This window comes from Pelobates fuscus, chromosome 1, assembly GCF_036172605.1.
Source record: "Pelobates fuscus isolate aPelFus1 chromosome 1, aPelFus1.pri, whole genome shotgun sequence".
NCBI lineage: Eukaryota > Metazoa > Chordata > Amphibia > Anura > Pelobatidae > Pelobates > Pelobates fuscus.
Genome location: NC_086317.1, coordinates 9,149,018 through 9,161,883, shown reverse-complemented (window position 1 = coordinate 9,161,883; position 12,866 = coordinate 9,149,018). Strand labels below are relative to the sequence as shown.

The window sequence follows — 12,866 nt, the reverse complement described above, 5'->3', positions numbered from 1 at the left end:
ATTTAAAGGAATTATGGTGGAGGGTACGGCATCGTTTGGAATAATGTCTATCACTAATGTTAAATCATACAGCCAGGAAATCCCATGATAAAAATGTTATTTACATAAAGAACCAGGTAACACGCTATAATATCATTTTATTCATTAAACCAAATGCCCCTGGTCCGTATCATCAAAATTAAATCTAGAACTATCCAGGGAGATTCAGAGTGCAAACTTCAAACGTTTTCAAGGTTCATCAATTTCGGAATTGTAAAATAAAGCTTCTGAATAATGTTGAATATAACTGAATAGTCCAATTTAAGGGTGGGCATTGGGCATCACATCTTGAACTGAACTCGAATTGCACTAACGTTGTGATGCCCATCTGTACACACTCTGTGTGTAGGCTCCAGCGGAGTGAATGCAAACAGCTCTAAATAGGTTGTGAATGTCTGCTTTTTGATAAACATGTGAATTCTATATTTTAAGAGAATTAGAAAAAGATTTTAAAATGGTTTAAAATGGATACCAGATGGAAAAATGATATGTGTTCATTTAAGTAAAATAGCCAAATATAACTTTAGTAAATATGAGAGTTGGAAGCTTGGTTGAAATTTGGCCATTTTAACAGAATTTTGCTAATTGAGGCCTAATTACTCTGAATATGCTTGACATGCAGTGTTGTACAGATGGCTAGCGTAGCAATGACAGAGAAAGGAAGTAGCACGCAGTGTGTACTTACAGGCCGTACGCAGAGCTTACAGTCAGACTGGTTATCTGCTGCGGAGGTTCACCATCCACCCACACCAGCTGAATAACTAGCTCAGCTTGATACCCCGGAGGCATCCTGACTGGGCGACTCTTCACACTAAACAGAAGAGAAGAGAATAGGAAAACTGGAAACATACACAATTCCACATACAATACAGAGTATCAAAGTACATTCTGTTTATTATACGTTACAACAACAGGGGACATCCGTGGTCTAAAAGATAGATACCTCGGCCACGATTAGAAACTAACCGTTAGTACACATAATAAGTGTCACACCGCGGGAATTGTCAGCACAAAATGGTGCATCTCATCATTTTAGCTGGACTAAATACACTGACTTTAGTAATGGTCAGATATGTAACCCTCTATAACTGCAAAATAAAATGTCAATGGTTACTTGAAAGATCTGCCAAAACACAGAGAGACAGAATACACCATTGAAATATCTTCTCCACCCCCAATCCTCCTCTTGGATCGCCTCGTACAATACAAGAATATTAGAGAGATGGAAACAAAAAGATAATGTAGCTAATTACCCAACGCATTTGAAGGAAAAAAAAAAACATATGATTACTCAAACAAAAAGGAGGTGAGACACCATGCAGAAAATGGATTTATCAGTTAGTATAAATTCAATATTTGTTTCTAATATGGTGCCTGTCCATCAAGCACCCCATTAAATAAATGATCTAATAACCAGGATGGAAAAGAAATGTGCAAAGGAGGACATCTCAAAACGAAAAAAATCTGCTGTGCTTGAAAGGCATAGAGGCCACTTTCAAATCTGTTCCATAGGGGTGTCACGGAAGAAGGTCAGAGGAGAAGTCATCACTCTTAGTGAGAAGGCATTAACCATAGCAGCAAGCCTAACCGTGGAGTGAACCTAGCTGGACACAGTCACTGCCAATAAGAAGGTCAGAGGAGAAGTCATCACTCTTAGTGAGAAGGCATTAACCATAGCAGCAAGCCTAACTGTGGAGTGAACCTAGCTGGACACAGTCACTGCCAATAAGAAGGTCAGAGGAGAAGTCATCACTCTTAGTGAGAAGGCATTAACCATAGCAGCAAGCCTAACCGTGGGGTGAACCTAGCTGGACACAGTCACTGCCAATACTTCTAGACTCAGTGATGAGCAGTACGAGAGTATGGAAAATTCTTATGTGAGGTCTATGCCGTCTCACGGTAAAGCTCGAGAACTTGAAACACAATTTAACCTGCAAGAATGCTGGAGATTAATGGATGATTCATAAGTAAAATATTCAATCCAAAAAAGGTCTTTATTCACTCGATAAATTAATGCTCTAAAAATAAAAACACAGAGGACGTGTTCGTAAAAAAAGAATAGCAAAAGTCTCTCTGCCATATGTAGGCTTCAAACTAAAGTAAGTCTTTTTGAGGTGATAAAGTAATAGAAAAAGTATTGAATGAGAACAGCCCAAAAATAGCTTCAAGCAGACAAAAAATCATGAAAAGAGAAACCTACAATAACGCCGACAGTTCAGACATTTGCGGTGCTGAGGGAACCTTCAAACTCAGTGGTTCCATGTATAAAGAACACATGGACGGCAAGAGAGAGCTATCAAAACTATGGGAATAAAGGGAAGACTCCAAGAAAGCCTGCTTCAAAAATAGGCCAGTTAGATTGCCCCTCTAGGGTACTTTATTATAAAGGAAGCATGCTAAAAGGGACCTTTTAATAAATATGTAATGGCTGGTGAGACAATAGCCTCCAACATAGTTTACCTCCAGTGAATATAACTGTAAGTGCCTCCAGTAACACTAACATCCAGTGTGTCTCCACTAACATCCAGTGTGCCTCCACTAACACTGAGTGTGCCTCCACACGGAGTGTGCCTCCACTAACACTGAGTGTGCCTCCACTAACACTGAGTGTGCCTCTGCTAACACTGAGTGTGCCTCCACTAACACTGAGTGTGCCTCTGCTAACACTGAGTGTGCCTCTGCTAACATCCAGTGTGTCTCTACTCACACCGAGTGTGTCTCCACTAACATCCAGTGTGTCTCTACTCACACCGAGTGTGCCTCCACTAACACTGAGTGTGCCTCAACTAACATCCAGTGTGTCTCTACTCACACCGAGTGTGCCTCCACTAACACTGAGTGTGCCTCCACTAACACTGAGTGTGCCTCAACTAACATCCAGTGTGTCTCTACTCACACCGAGTGTGCCTCCACTAACATCCAGTGTGTCTCTACTCACACCGAGTGTGTCTCCACTAACATCCAGTGTGTCTCTACTCACACCGAGTGTGCCTCCACTAACACTGAGTGTGCCTCCACTAACATCCAATGTGCCTTTACTAACACTGAGTGTGCCTCTACTAACATCCAATGTGCCTCTACTAACACTGAGTGTGCCTCCACTAACACTGAGTGTGCCTCTACTAACATCCAATGTGCCTCTACTAACACGGAGTGTGTCTCTATTGTCACCCAGTGTGCCTCCACTAACACTGAGTGTGCCTCCACTAACATCCAATGTGCCTCTACTATCACTCGGCGTGCCTTCACTAACATCCAGTGTGTCTCCACTCACACTGAGTGTGCCTCCACTAACATCCAGTGTGCCTCTACTATCTCTGAGTGTGCCTCTACTAACATCCAGTGTGTCTCCACTCACACTGAGTGTGCCTCCACTAACACTGAGTGTGCCTCCACTAACACTGAGTGTGCCTATACTAACATCCAGTGTTCCTTCACTAGCACTAAGTGTGCTTCTATTGTCACCCTACTGTCACCCATTGTGCCTCCACTAACACTGAGTGTGCCTTCACTAACATCCAGTGTGTCTCCACTCACATTGAGTGTGCCTCTATTGTCACCCAGTGTGCCTCCACTAACACTGAGTGTGCCTCCACAAACACTGAGTGTGCCTTCACTAACATCCAGTGTGTCTCCACTCACATTGAGTGTGTCTCTATTGTCACCCAGTGTGCCTCCACTAACACTGAGTGTGTCTCTATTGTCACCCAGTGTGCCTCCACTAACACTGAGTGTACCTCCTCTATCTAAATCCCTCTGCAGCAAAGTAATATCTTGCTCAGTAGTACAATGTGAGCAAGATATAACTTTTCTGCAGAGGGATTTAGATAGACTGGGGGACTGGGCACTCAAATGGCAGATGAAATCTAATGTAGAAAAATTTAAAGTTATGCACTTCGGCGTAAAGAATGCAGAAGCAACTTATACCCTTAATGGAAGCGAATTAGGGATAACAACACACGAAAAGGACTTGGGAATTGTTATAGACAGCAAACTATGCAACAATGTGCGATGTCAATCAGCAGTGGCCAAGGCCAGTAAGGTATTGTCATGCATGAAAAAGGGCATTCATTCTCGGGACGAGAATATCATTTTGCCTCTTTATAAATCTCTGGTAAGGCCACATATTGAATATGCTGTGCAATTTTAGGCACCTGTTCTAAAGAAGGATATTATGGCACTAGAAAAAGTGCAGAGGCACTTGGAGCATTGGAGCATTTCAGTAATGAGGAAAAATTAACAAATTTAAACCTCTTTAGTTCAGAAAAATGTCGCCTTAGAGTGGATATGATAACATTATACAAATATAACCGGGGCCGCTACAAACCATTCTCTGGAAATCTATTCACAAATCTGACTTACATAGGACACGAGGTCATGCGTTTAGACTGGAAGAAAAAAGATTTCGTCTAAGGCAAAGGAAAGGTTTTCTTTTTCCGTAAGAACAATCAGGATGTGGAATTCTCTGCCAGAAGAAGTGGTTTTATCAGAGTCCATACAGATGTTTAAACTAGATGCATAATTGCAAAAAACAATATTCAATTATATAATTTTCACCTGTAGGGTAATAGATTATTGATCCAAGGATACATATGACTGCTATTCTGGGTTCAAGAAGGAATTGTTTTCCTAGTTTGTTGCAAAATTGGAAGTGCTTCAAACTTTTTTTTTGCCTTATTTTAGATCAACAGCAAAAAACAAATGTGAGGTAGGCTGAACTTGATGGACACATGTTTCTTTTCAGTCTATGTAGCTATGTAACTTTGTAACATTGAATGTGCCTCCACTAACATGGAGTGTACCTCCACTAACTCAGAGTGTGCCACCATAGAGACTAAGAACTCAATAAAGCATGTGGAAACACATTTTAGTCTCTTCATAGCTCCTTTATTTGGCTCTTCCCCGAGTCGAGGATGTGTCAGTTGTACCAGGGAATATTGTCTATTGGTGCATGTAATAGGTGTCTCATCCAAACAGGGGGAACCCAACAGAATAGCATGGGGATCTAATGCTGGGTCCCGCTTTAGCAGATATTTCCATAGTGCACTGCCACATGACTCCATGTGCCCCTTGTCCAAGTACCCAGGAAACGTCATGCTGTAAATTGATGGGTTTCTCCTCCTATGCCCAGCCTGTCTATGAGATTTTACTGTCACAGCGGGGCTGCACAGGTAGAGGTACAGCCAGTGACAGCCAGGAAGTTGGTCTCAGCATATTGAACATCTCATGGAGATACTCCTCAACCTCTCTGTTCACATCCCTGCTAAGGACCCTGAGTGGATGGGGAGTGTCACGTGATTTAATAATAATCTTCAGATATTCGAAAGGAGACAGGGGTTTTTATAGAAGAGCAGGAAAGAGTTGGAGCAATGCCTTGATGGGTGGGTCTTGTCTCTTCAAATGGAAGGGAATTTAAAGAGGAGAACGAGGAAAAGGTGAAGCAAAGCCTTGGTGATATCGTTTTTATATATTCTTACATAGTTGGTATCTAATGTGTGTATATTGTTATGGGTTCCTCTTTGTTGGGCCATGACCAATGTACATGTATATAATATATTCTTAACGTGTTAGAATAGATTTCTGTTGTTGCGCCATGTGCTTGTCATTTAATACAAAGTACATATAACGTGTAATTAAGAGTTGGTTATCTGCACACTATTTCAAAATTAAACCCTGCTAAAATATTTGTTTGTACATCGTGTATGTATTTTAGTTACTCTGTATTAGAACATGTTTGGGTATAATGCATTTTATAAGTTACTCTGTATTAGAACATGTTTATGAATATTCTATGTATTTTATAAGTTACTCTGTATTAGAACATGTTTATGAATATTCTATGTATTTTATAAGTTACTCTGTATTAGAACATGTTTATGAATATTCTATGTATTTTATAAGTTACTCTGTATTAGAACATGTTTATGAATATTCTATGTATTTTATAAGTTACTCTGTATTAGAACATGTTTATGAATATTCTATGTATTTTATAAGTTACTCTGTATTAGAACATGTTTATGAATATTCTATGTATTTTATAAGTTACTCTGTATTAGAACATGTTTATGAATATTCTATGTATTTTGGAAGTTACTCTGTATTAGAACACATTTTAGAATAATGTACAGCTTACTGCATTTGTTCTGGTGAGTAGAATCATTCACTTCAGGCTTTTTGCTGTAAACACTGTTTGTTTCAGAGAAAATGCAGTGTTTACATTACAGCCTAGTGATATCCCCACTGGCTACTCCTCAGATGGCTGCTAGAGGTGCTTCCTGGGGCAGTGCTGCACAGTGTGACTGACATTCAGTGTCTCCACCCTCTGCATGCAGACACTGAATTTTCCTCATAGAGATGAATTGATTGAATGCATCTCTATGAGGAGCTGCTGATTGGCCAGGGCTGTGTTTGACTTGTGCTTGCTCTGCGTCCTTGGCAAGCTCAGCCAATCCTAGGGGGCAGCATTGTGATTGGCTCAGACCACCAATTCTGATTTATGTCAGCAGGCAGCAGGCAGTTTCACAGGCAAACAGGGGCAGAGGTAGCAGCTGCAGACTTGAATTACTATATTTAGGGAGGCAAGAGAGGGTCAGGGGGGCTAGATGGTGGTTTTAACACTACAGGGTCAGAAATATAGGTTTGTGTTCCTGACCCTATAGTGCTCCTTTAAAACACAATTCTACACGCACTTTCTGAGCTGATTATAATATCGGTTTGTACATAATGCACATATTGCTGAGGTTTGTTTTCCTCTGAAAGATACACGAGTTAGCATTGACTGTGTGTTCTGTTTGGTATGCTCTGATTTGTGTATATCAGAAGATGTACTTGTATATAATATTTTGCTGCAGTAACAGTTACATAGCAATCATACCCCACATTCATGTTTTGGGGAATTAACTTGATATTTACAAGCAATTAAGCTTCGCTCTGTACAGTTTCTTGTGATTTCAGGGCTAAACATCAGCCGTGCGCTGATCCAGTAAATGCCCAAACAACACACGCAGCGAAATCCCTCAAATGCTATAAAATGATTTGTTTTGCAACAAATTGAGGAATGCTGAAACACAGTTAATTATGAATCCTCTAAGCCTTTTGTAAACAAAGGTGTGTGAATAATACTGTAATTGGCGTTAAATTACAGCTTTCAAAGCCCACTCGCTTCCAGATTTCTGCTGTTATTAGGTCGGGTCCATGGACTCGAGGCTGCCATTGTGTTTTTTTTTCCAGTCGTTGGCTAATCACTATAATCTGACTATATTAGGTCACTCTCTATATAGAAGTAAACAGCGGGTGTCCTTGTGTGTATAATTTAAAAACAAAACACTCGGCAGAGAATATGGAACAAAGTAACATAAAGGCAGTCTGCAGTGAGAGCTGGTAATTCACACAAACGCGATCAACTATTAGAGATCCGCTAGCTTATACCGCAGCCAGCATTACACAGAAACCGACAGATTAGAAATGAGATGAATGTATCTGGCTATCGTTAAATGGTCTTGTTACGACACTCACCGCCAGATGGATGAAGCCGCCGTTTAGTCAATAATCCCCTTTTCCAGAAATGCAGGTTCTGTACAGCCGACCATCAAACTCCCGAACGGAGGATACGTGAACGCGGAAACTCCCGACCATAAAATCAGCCGAACTCCTTTCACAGCTAGAAATAACGAAAAACGCGTTCCCAGTAATAATTCCCCCCACAAACGAGACCAAGCTCCGTCTTGAGGGTCAAACAGGAATCTGCTTCAATGGGGGCTACCTGCCCGGTATTTATGCAGGTCTCCCACAAGGTGGACACTCCCCTAGGGGACCTTGTGGAAGACTGTAACACATATTGGACAGTAGCCAATCGCAGTGGCTTAGGTGTAAGCCCTCCCCATTTTACCCATAAATCCTTCCTCTCTATTCTGGAGATAATTGGGAAGAAACCTAATTATCTCCAAGGATAGAGGCAAATCGCCATTTTAAATACAATATGAAAAATACATTAAAATACATAAATGAGGAAATACCGAAAAAATATGGTTCGTGTAACGTATCCCCAGATAGCCTGGATCTGAGTGCATATTTCTACCGAATAGCGCTCAGATCCGATGTACATAGTTCAATCGCCATGGAGTCAAAGTCTCTCACAAGTCTTTCGGTATACGCATAGGCGTGCGCAGCCTATTGCATTAGGGTGTGCACCCTAAAGCACAAGCACACGCGGCGTATATATATATATATATATATATATACATATATATATATATATTTATGTATATGTATATATACACATATATACACACAGAGACACAAAGCTGTGTGTGTGCTGTGTGAGGGTGCTGTTAGTGTGATGTGTGAGGGTGCTGGTAGTGTACTATGTGGGTGAGGGTGTTTGTGTGTGCGTGCTTGTGAGGGTGCTGTGAATGTACTGTGTGTCAGGGTGCTGTTTGTGTGTGTGTGTGTGCACTTGTGAGGGTGCTGTAAATGTACTGTGTGTGAGGGTGATGTGTGTTTGTGAGGGTACTGTTAGTGTGCTGTGTGAGAGTGCTGTTTGTGTAATGTGTGTGAGAGTGCTGTGTGTTTGTGAGGGTGCTGTGTGTGTGGGTGCTGTATGTGTGTGTGGGTGCTGTGTATGTGTGTGGGTGCTGTGTATGTGTGTGGGTGCTGTGTATGTGTGTGGGTGCTGTGTATGTGTGTGGGTGCTGTGTATGTCTGTGGGTGCTGTGTATGTCTGTGGGTGCTGTGTATGTGTGTGGGTGCTGTGTATGTCTGTGGGTGCTGTGTATGTCTGTGGGTGCTGTGTATGTCTATGGGTGCTGTGTATGTCTATGGGTGCTGTGTGTGGGTGCTGTATGTGTGTGGGTGCTGTGTATGTCTGTGGGTGCTGTGTATGTCTATGGGTGCTGTGTGTGGGTGCTGTATGTGTGTGGGTGCTGTGTATGTCTGTGGGTGCTGTGTATGTCTATGGGTGCTGTGTGTGGGTGCTGTATGTGTGTGGGTGCTGTGTATGTCTGTGGGTGCTGTGTATGTCTATGGGTGCTGTGTGTGGGTGCTGTATGTGTGTGGGTGCTGTGTATGTCTGTGGGTGCTGTGTATGTCTATGGGTGCTGTGTGTGGGTGCTGTATGTGTGTGGGTGCTGTTTATGTCTGTGGGTGCTGTGTATGTCTATGGGTGCTGTGTGTGGGTGCTGTATGTGTGTGGGTGCTGTGTATGTCTGTGGGTGCTGTGTATGTCTATGGGTGCTGTGTGTGGGTGCTGTATGTGTGTGGGTGCTGTGTATGTCTGTGGGTGCTGTGTATGTCTATGGGTGCTGTGTGTGGGTGCTGTATGTGTGTGGGTGCTGTGTATGTCTGTGGGTGCTGTGTATGTCTATGGGTGCTGTGTGTGGGTGCTGTATGTGTGTGGGTGCTGTGTATGTCTGTGGGTGCTGTGTATGTCTATGGGTGCTGTGTGTGGGTGCTGTATGTGTGTGGGTGCTGTGTATGTCTGTGGGTGCTGTGTATGTCTATGGGTGCTGTGTGTGGGTGCTGTATGTGTGTGGGTGCTGTGTATGTCTATGGGTGCTGTGTGTGGGTGCTGTGTTTGTCTGTGGGTGCTGTGTATGTCTGTGGGTGCTGTGTATGTCTATGGGTGCTGTGTGTGGGTGCTGTATGTGTGTTGGTGCTGTGTATGTGTGTGGGTGATTGTGGGGGGTGGAGGTGGGGGTACATTACTTAATATCCCCCTCCCTTCTTACTTTATGTAGGGAGGGGGGATCTTTCCTTGCTGCTTTCCCTGGTGGTCCAGTGGAGGTGGGGGCAGATCAGTTATCCCCCCTCCCTTCTTACCTTATGCCTGGGAGGGGGGATCCTTTCTGCTGCTGCCATCCCTGGTGGTCCAGTGGAGAGTGAACTCTAGCCCCGCAGGGCTAGAGTTCACTCACGCAAGATCTGAGCGTTGCCGCGGCAACGCTCAGATCTCGCGAGAGGAACCCGGCGGAGCTGCTGGCAAGAGCTCCGCCGGTCCTCTCCTGCCTCCCTCACTGCCTGTGAGCCGGGGAGGGGAGGCTGAGAGCAGAGCCGGCGCTCGGATAGCGCCGGCTCTGCATGGACCGACAGGGGGGATCCTGAGATCTCCCCTGCCGGTCCCAATACATCGGCGTGCCGCGGGATTAGGGTGTGCCCAGGCACACCCGGCACACCCCGTGCGCACGCCTATGGGTATACGATTGACTCCATGGGACGGCCATCTGGGTGAAGTCCATACGCACGTTACAAAACTCCCTAACAGACCGGTGTTTGTATGCCTCGATGAAATAGAAGGCGGGCGGCAACTTCCAGCGGTGTTCGGTAGATAAAGTGTCCGCTTTTAGTTCCATAGAATCGACACCGAACACCGCTGATCTTCCTTGTGTCCCAAACTGGCCGCCGCCTCGTGGTCGGCATACGAACGACGACCCCCCATATGAATGGAATGGAGAGGTGTCTGCGGTTAACCACAACTTTCTAATTGGGGCCAAGAGGTTAACCAGCAGCACACTCCTCTCCTGGGTGGCCGTCCGTTTAGTAGTTTCAATCGGTATTCCGGAACCACACGAACAGGGGCATACGGACAGGAAATCCAACGAAATAAAGGCAAACCACAGGACCCGGTCACAGGTCAGAATATATGGGCACCGATCGAACATTAGGAACATGATATTACGGCTTCCTTTATGTCGTTTTATTTTACAGACACATGGGTGAGATTGTTAGCCGAGTGTGCGATTGGCACCATATAGACAAATGAACCCTCAACATAATTTGGAGAAAGTGCAGGATTAGGGACGCTTGATCAATATTGAGGATGTCTAAAGAAGCAGTGTCTCTGCAGGGGCAGCGCAGGTTATAAGAAAATAACGTGAACCAATTTTGACAACTCATCAAGGTAGGTTAGCAATTAACCTAACAAGCTAAATTTCTGCTGTTTTTATACATAAGGAATGTCTGCCGGGTTCAAACAGTCATAACGTCTACCGTGTTCATATAGAAGGAATTCCTGCCATGTGTTTACAGTCATAACATCTGCCGTGTTCAAACAGAAGGAATGTCTGACGAGTTCAAACAGTCATAACATCTGGCGTGTTCATAAAGTCATAACATCTGCTGTGTTCATAAAGTCATAACATCTGCCGTGTTCATACAGAGGGAATGTCTGCCGTGTTCAAAAAGTCATAACGTCTGGCGTGTTCAAACAGAAGGAATGCCTGCCGTGTTCAAACAGCCGTAACATCTGCCGTGTTCATTCAGAAGGAATGCCTGCCGTGTTCATACAGAAGGAATGTCTGCCGTGTTCATACAGAAGGAATGTCTGCCGTGTCTATAAAGTAGTAACACCTGCCATGTTCATACTGAAGGAATATTTGCTGTGTTTAGACAGGACTGTCTGCCATGTCCATACAGTAGTAATATCTGCCGTGTCCATACAGTAGTAATATTTTCTGTGTCCATACAGTAATAACATCTGCCGTGTTCATACAGTAATAACATCTGCCGTGTCCATACAGTAGTAATATCTGCCGTGTCCATACAGTAGTAACATCTGCTGTGTCCATACAGTAGTAATATCTGCCGTGTCCATACAGTAGTAACATCTGCCGTGTTCATACAGTAGTAACATCTGCCGTGTTCATACAGTAGTAATATCTGCCGTGTTCATACAGTAGAAACATCAGCCGTGTCCATATAGTGGTAATATCTGCCACGTTCATACAGTAGTAACATCTGCCGTGTCCATACAGTAGTAACATCTGCCGTGTCCATACAGTAGTAACATCTGCCGTGTCCATACAGTAGTAATATCTGCCGTGTCCATACAGTAGTAATATCTTCTGTGTCCATACAGTAATAACATCTGCCGTGTTCATACAGTAGTAATATCTGCCGTGTCCATACAGTAGTAACATCTGCTGTGTCCATACAGTAGTAATATCTGCCGTGTCCATACAGTAGTAATATCTTCTGTGTCCATACAGTAATAACATCTGCCGTGTTCATACAGTAGTAACATCTGCCGTGTTCATACAGTAGTAATATCTGCCGTGTTCATACAGTAGAAACATCAGCCGTGTCCATATAGTAGTAATATCTGCCACGTTCATACAGTAGTAACATCTGCCGTGTCCATACAGTAGTAACATCTGCCGTGTCCATACAGTAGTAACATCTGCCGTGTCCATACAGTAGTAACATCTGCTGTGTCCATACAGTAGTAATATCTGCCGTGTCTATACAGTAGTAATATCTTCTGTGTCCATACAGTAATAACATCTGCCGTGACCATACAGTAGTAACATCAGCCGTGTCCATATAGTAGTAATATCTGCCACGTTCATACAGTAGTAATATCTGTCGTGTCCATACAGTAGTAACATCTGCCGTGTTCATACAGTAGTAATATCTGCCATGGTCATACAGTAGTAATATCTTCTGTGTCCATACAGTAATAACATCTGTCGTGTCCATACAGTAGTAACATCAGCCGTGTCCATACAGTAGTAACATCAGCCGTGTCCATAGAGTAGTAATATCTGCCACGTTCATACAGTAGTAATATCTGCTGTGTCCATACAGTAGTAATATCTTCTGTGTCCATACAGTAATAACATCTGTCGTGTCCATACAGTAGTAACATCAGCCGTGTCCATACAGTAGTAATATCTGCCGTGTTCATACAGTAGTAACAACTGCCAAGTTCATACAGTAGTACCATCTGCCGTGTCCATATAGTAATAACATATGCCGTGTCCATACAGTAGTAATATATTCTGTGTCCATACAGTAGTAATATCTTCTGTGTCCATACAGTAATAACATCT

General features: G+C 43.3%; 1 protein-coding gene across 8 annotated transcripts in view; it reads right to left on the bottom strand.

Annotated features, from left to right (window-relative positions):
- Positions 1 to 12,866, bottom strand: part of STXBP5L (syntaxin binding protein 5L) — a 350,034-nt gene that overhangs the window by 91,598 nt on the left and 245,570 nt on the right. For all 8 annotated transcript variants that reach the window (XM_063446146.1, XM_063446149.1, XM_063446159.1 and 5 more), the window contains exon 17: positions 725 to 850. In XM_063446146.1, coding sequence (XP_063302216.1) covers positions 725 to 850 — 126 coding nt within the window. The remainder of the gene's footprint in view (positions 1 to 724; positions 851 to 12,866) is intronic.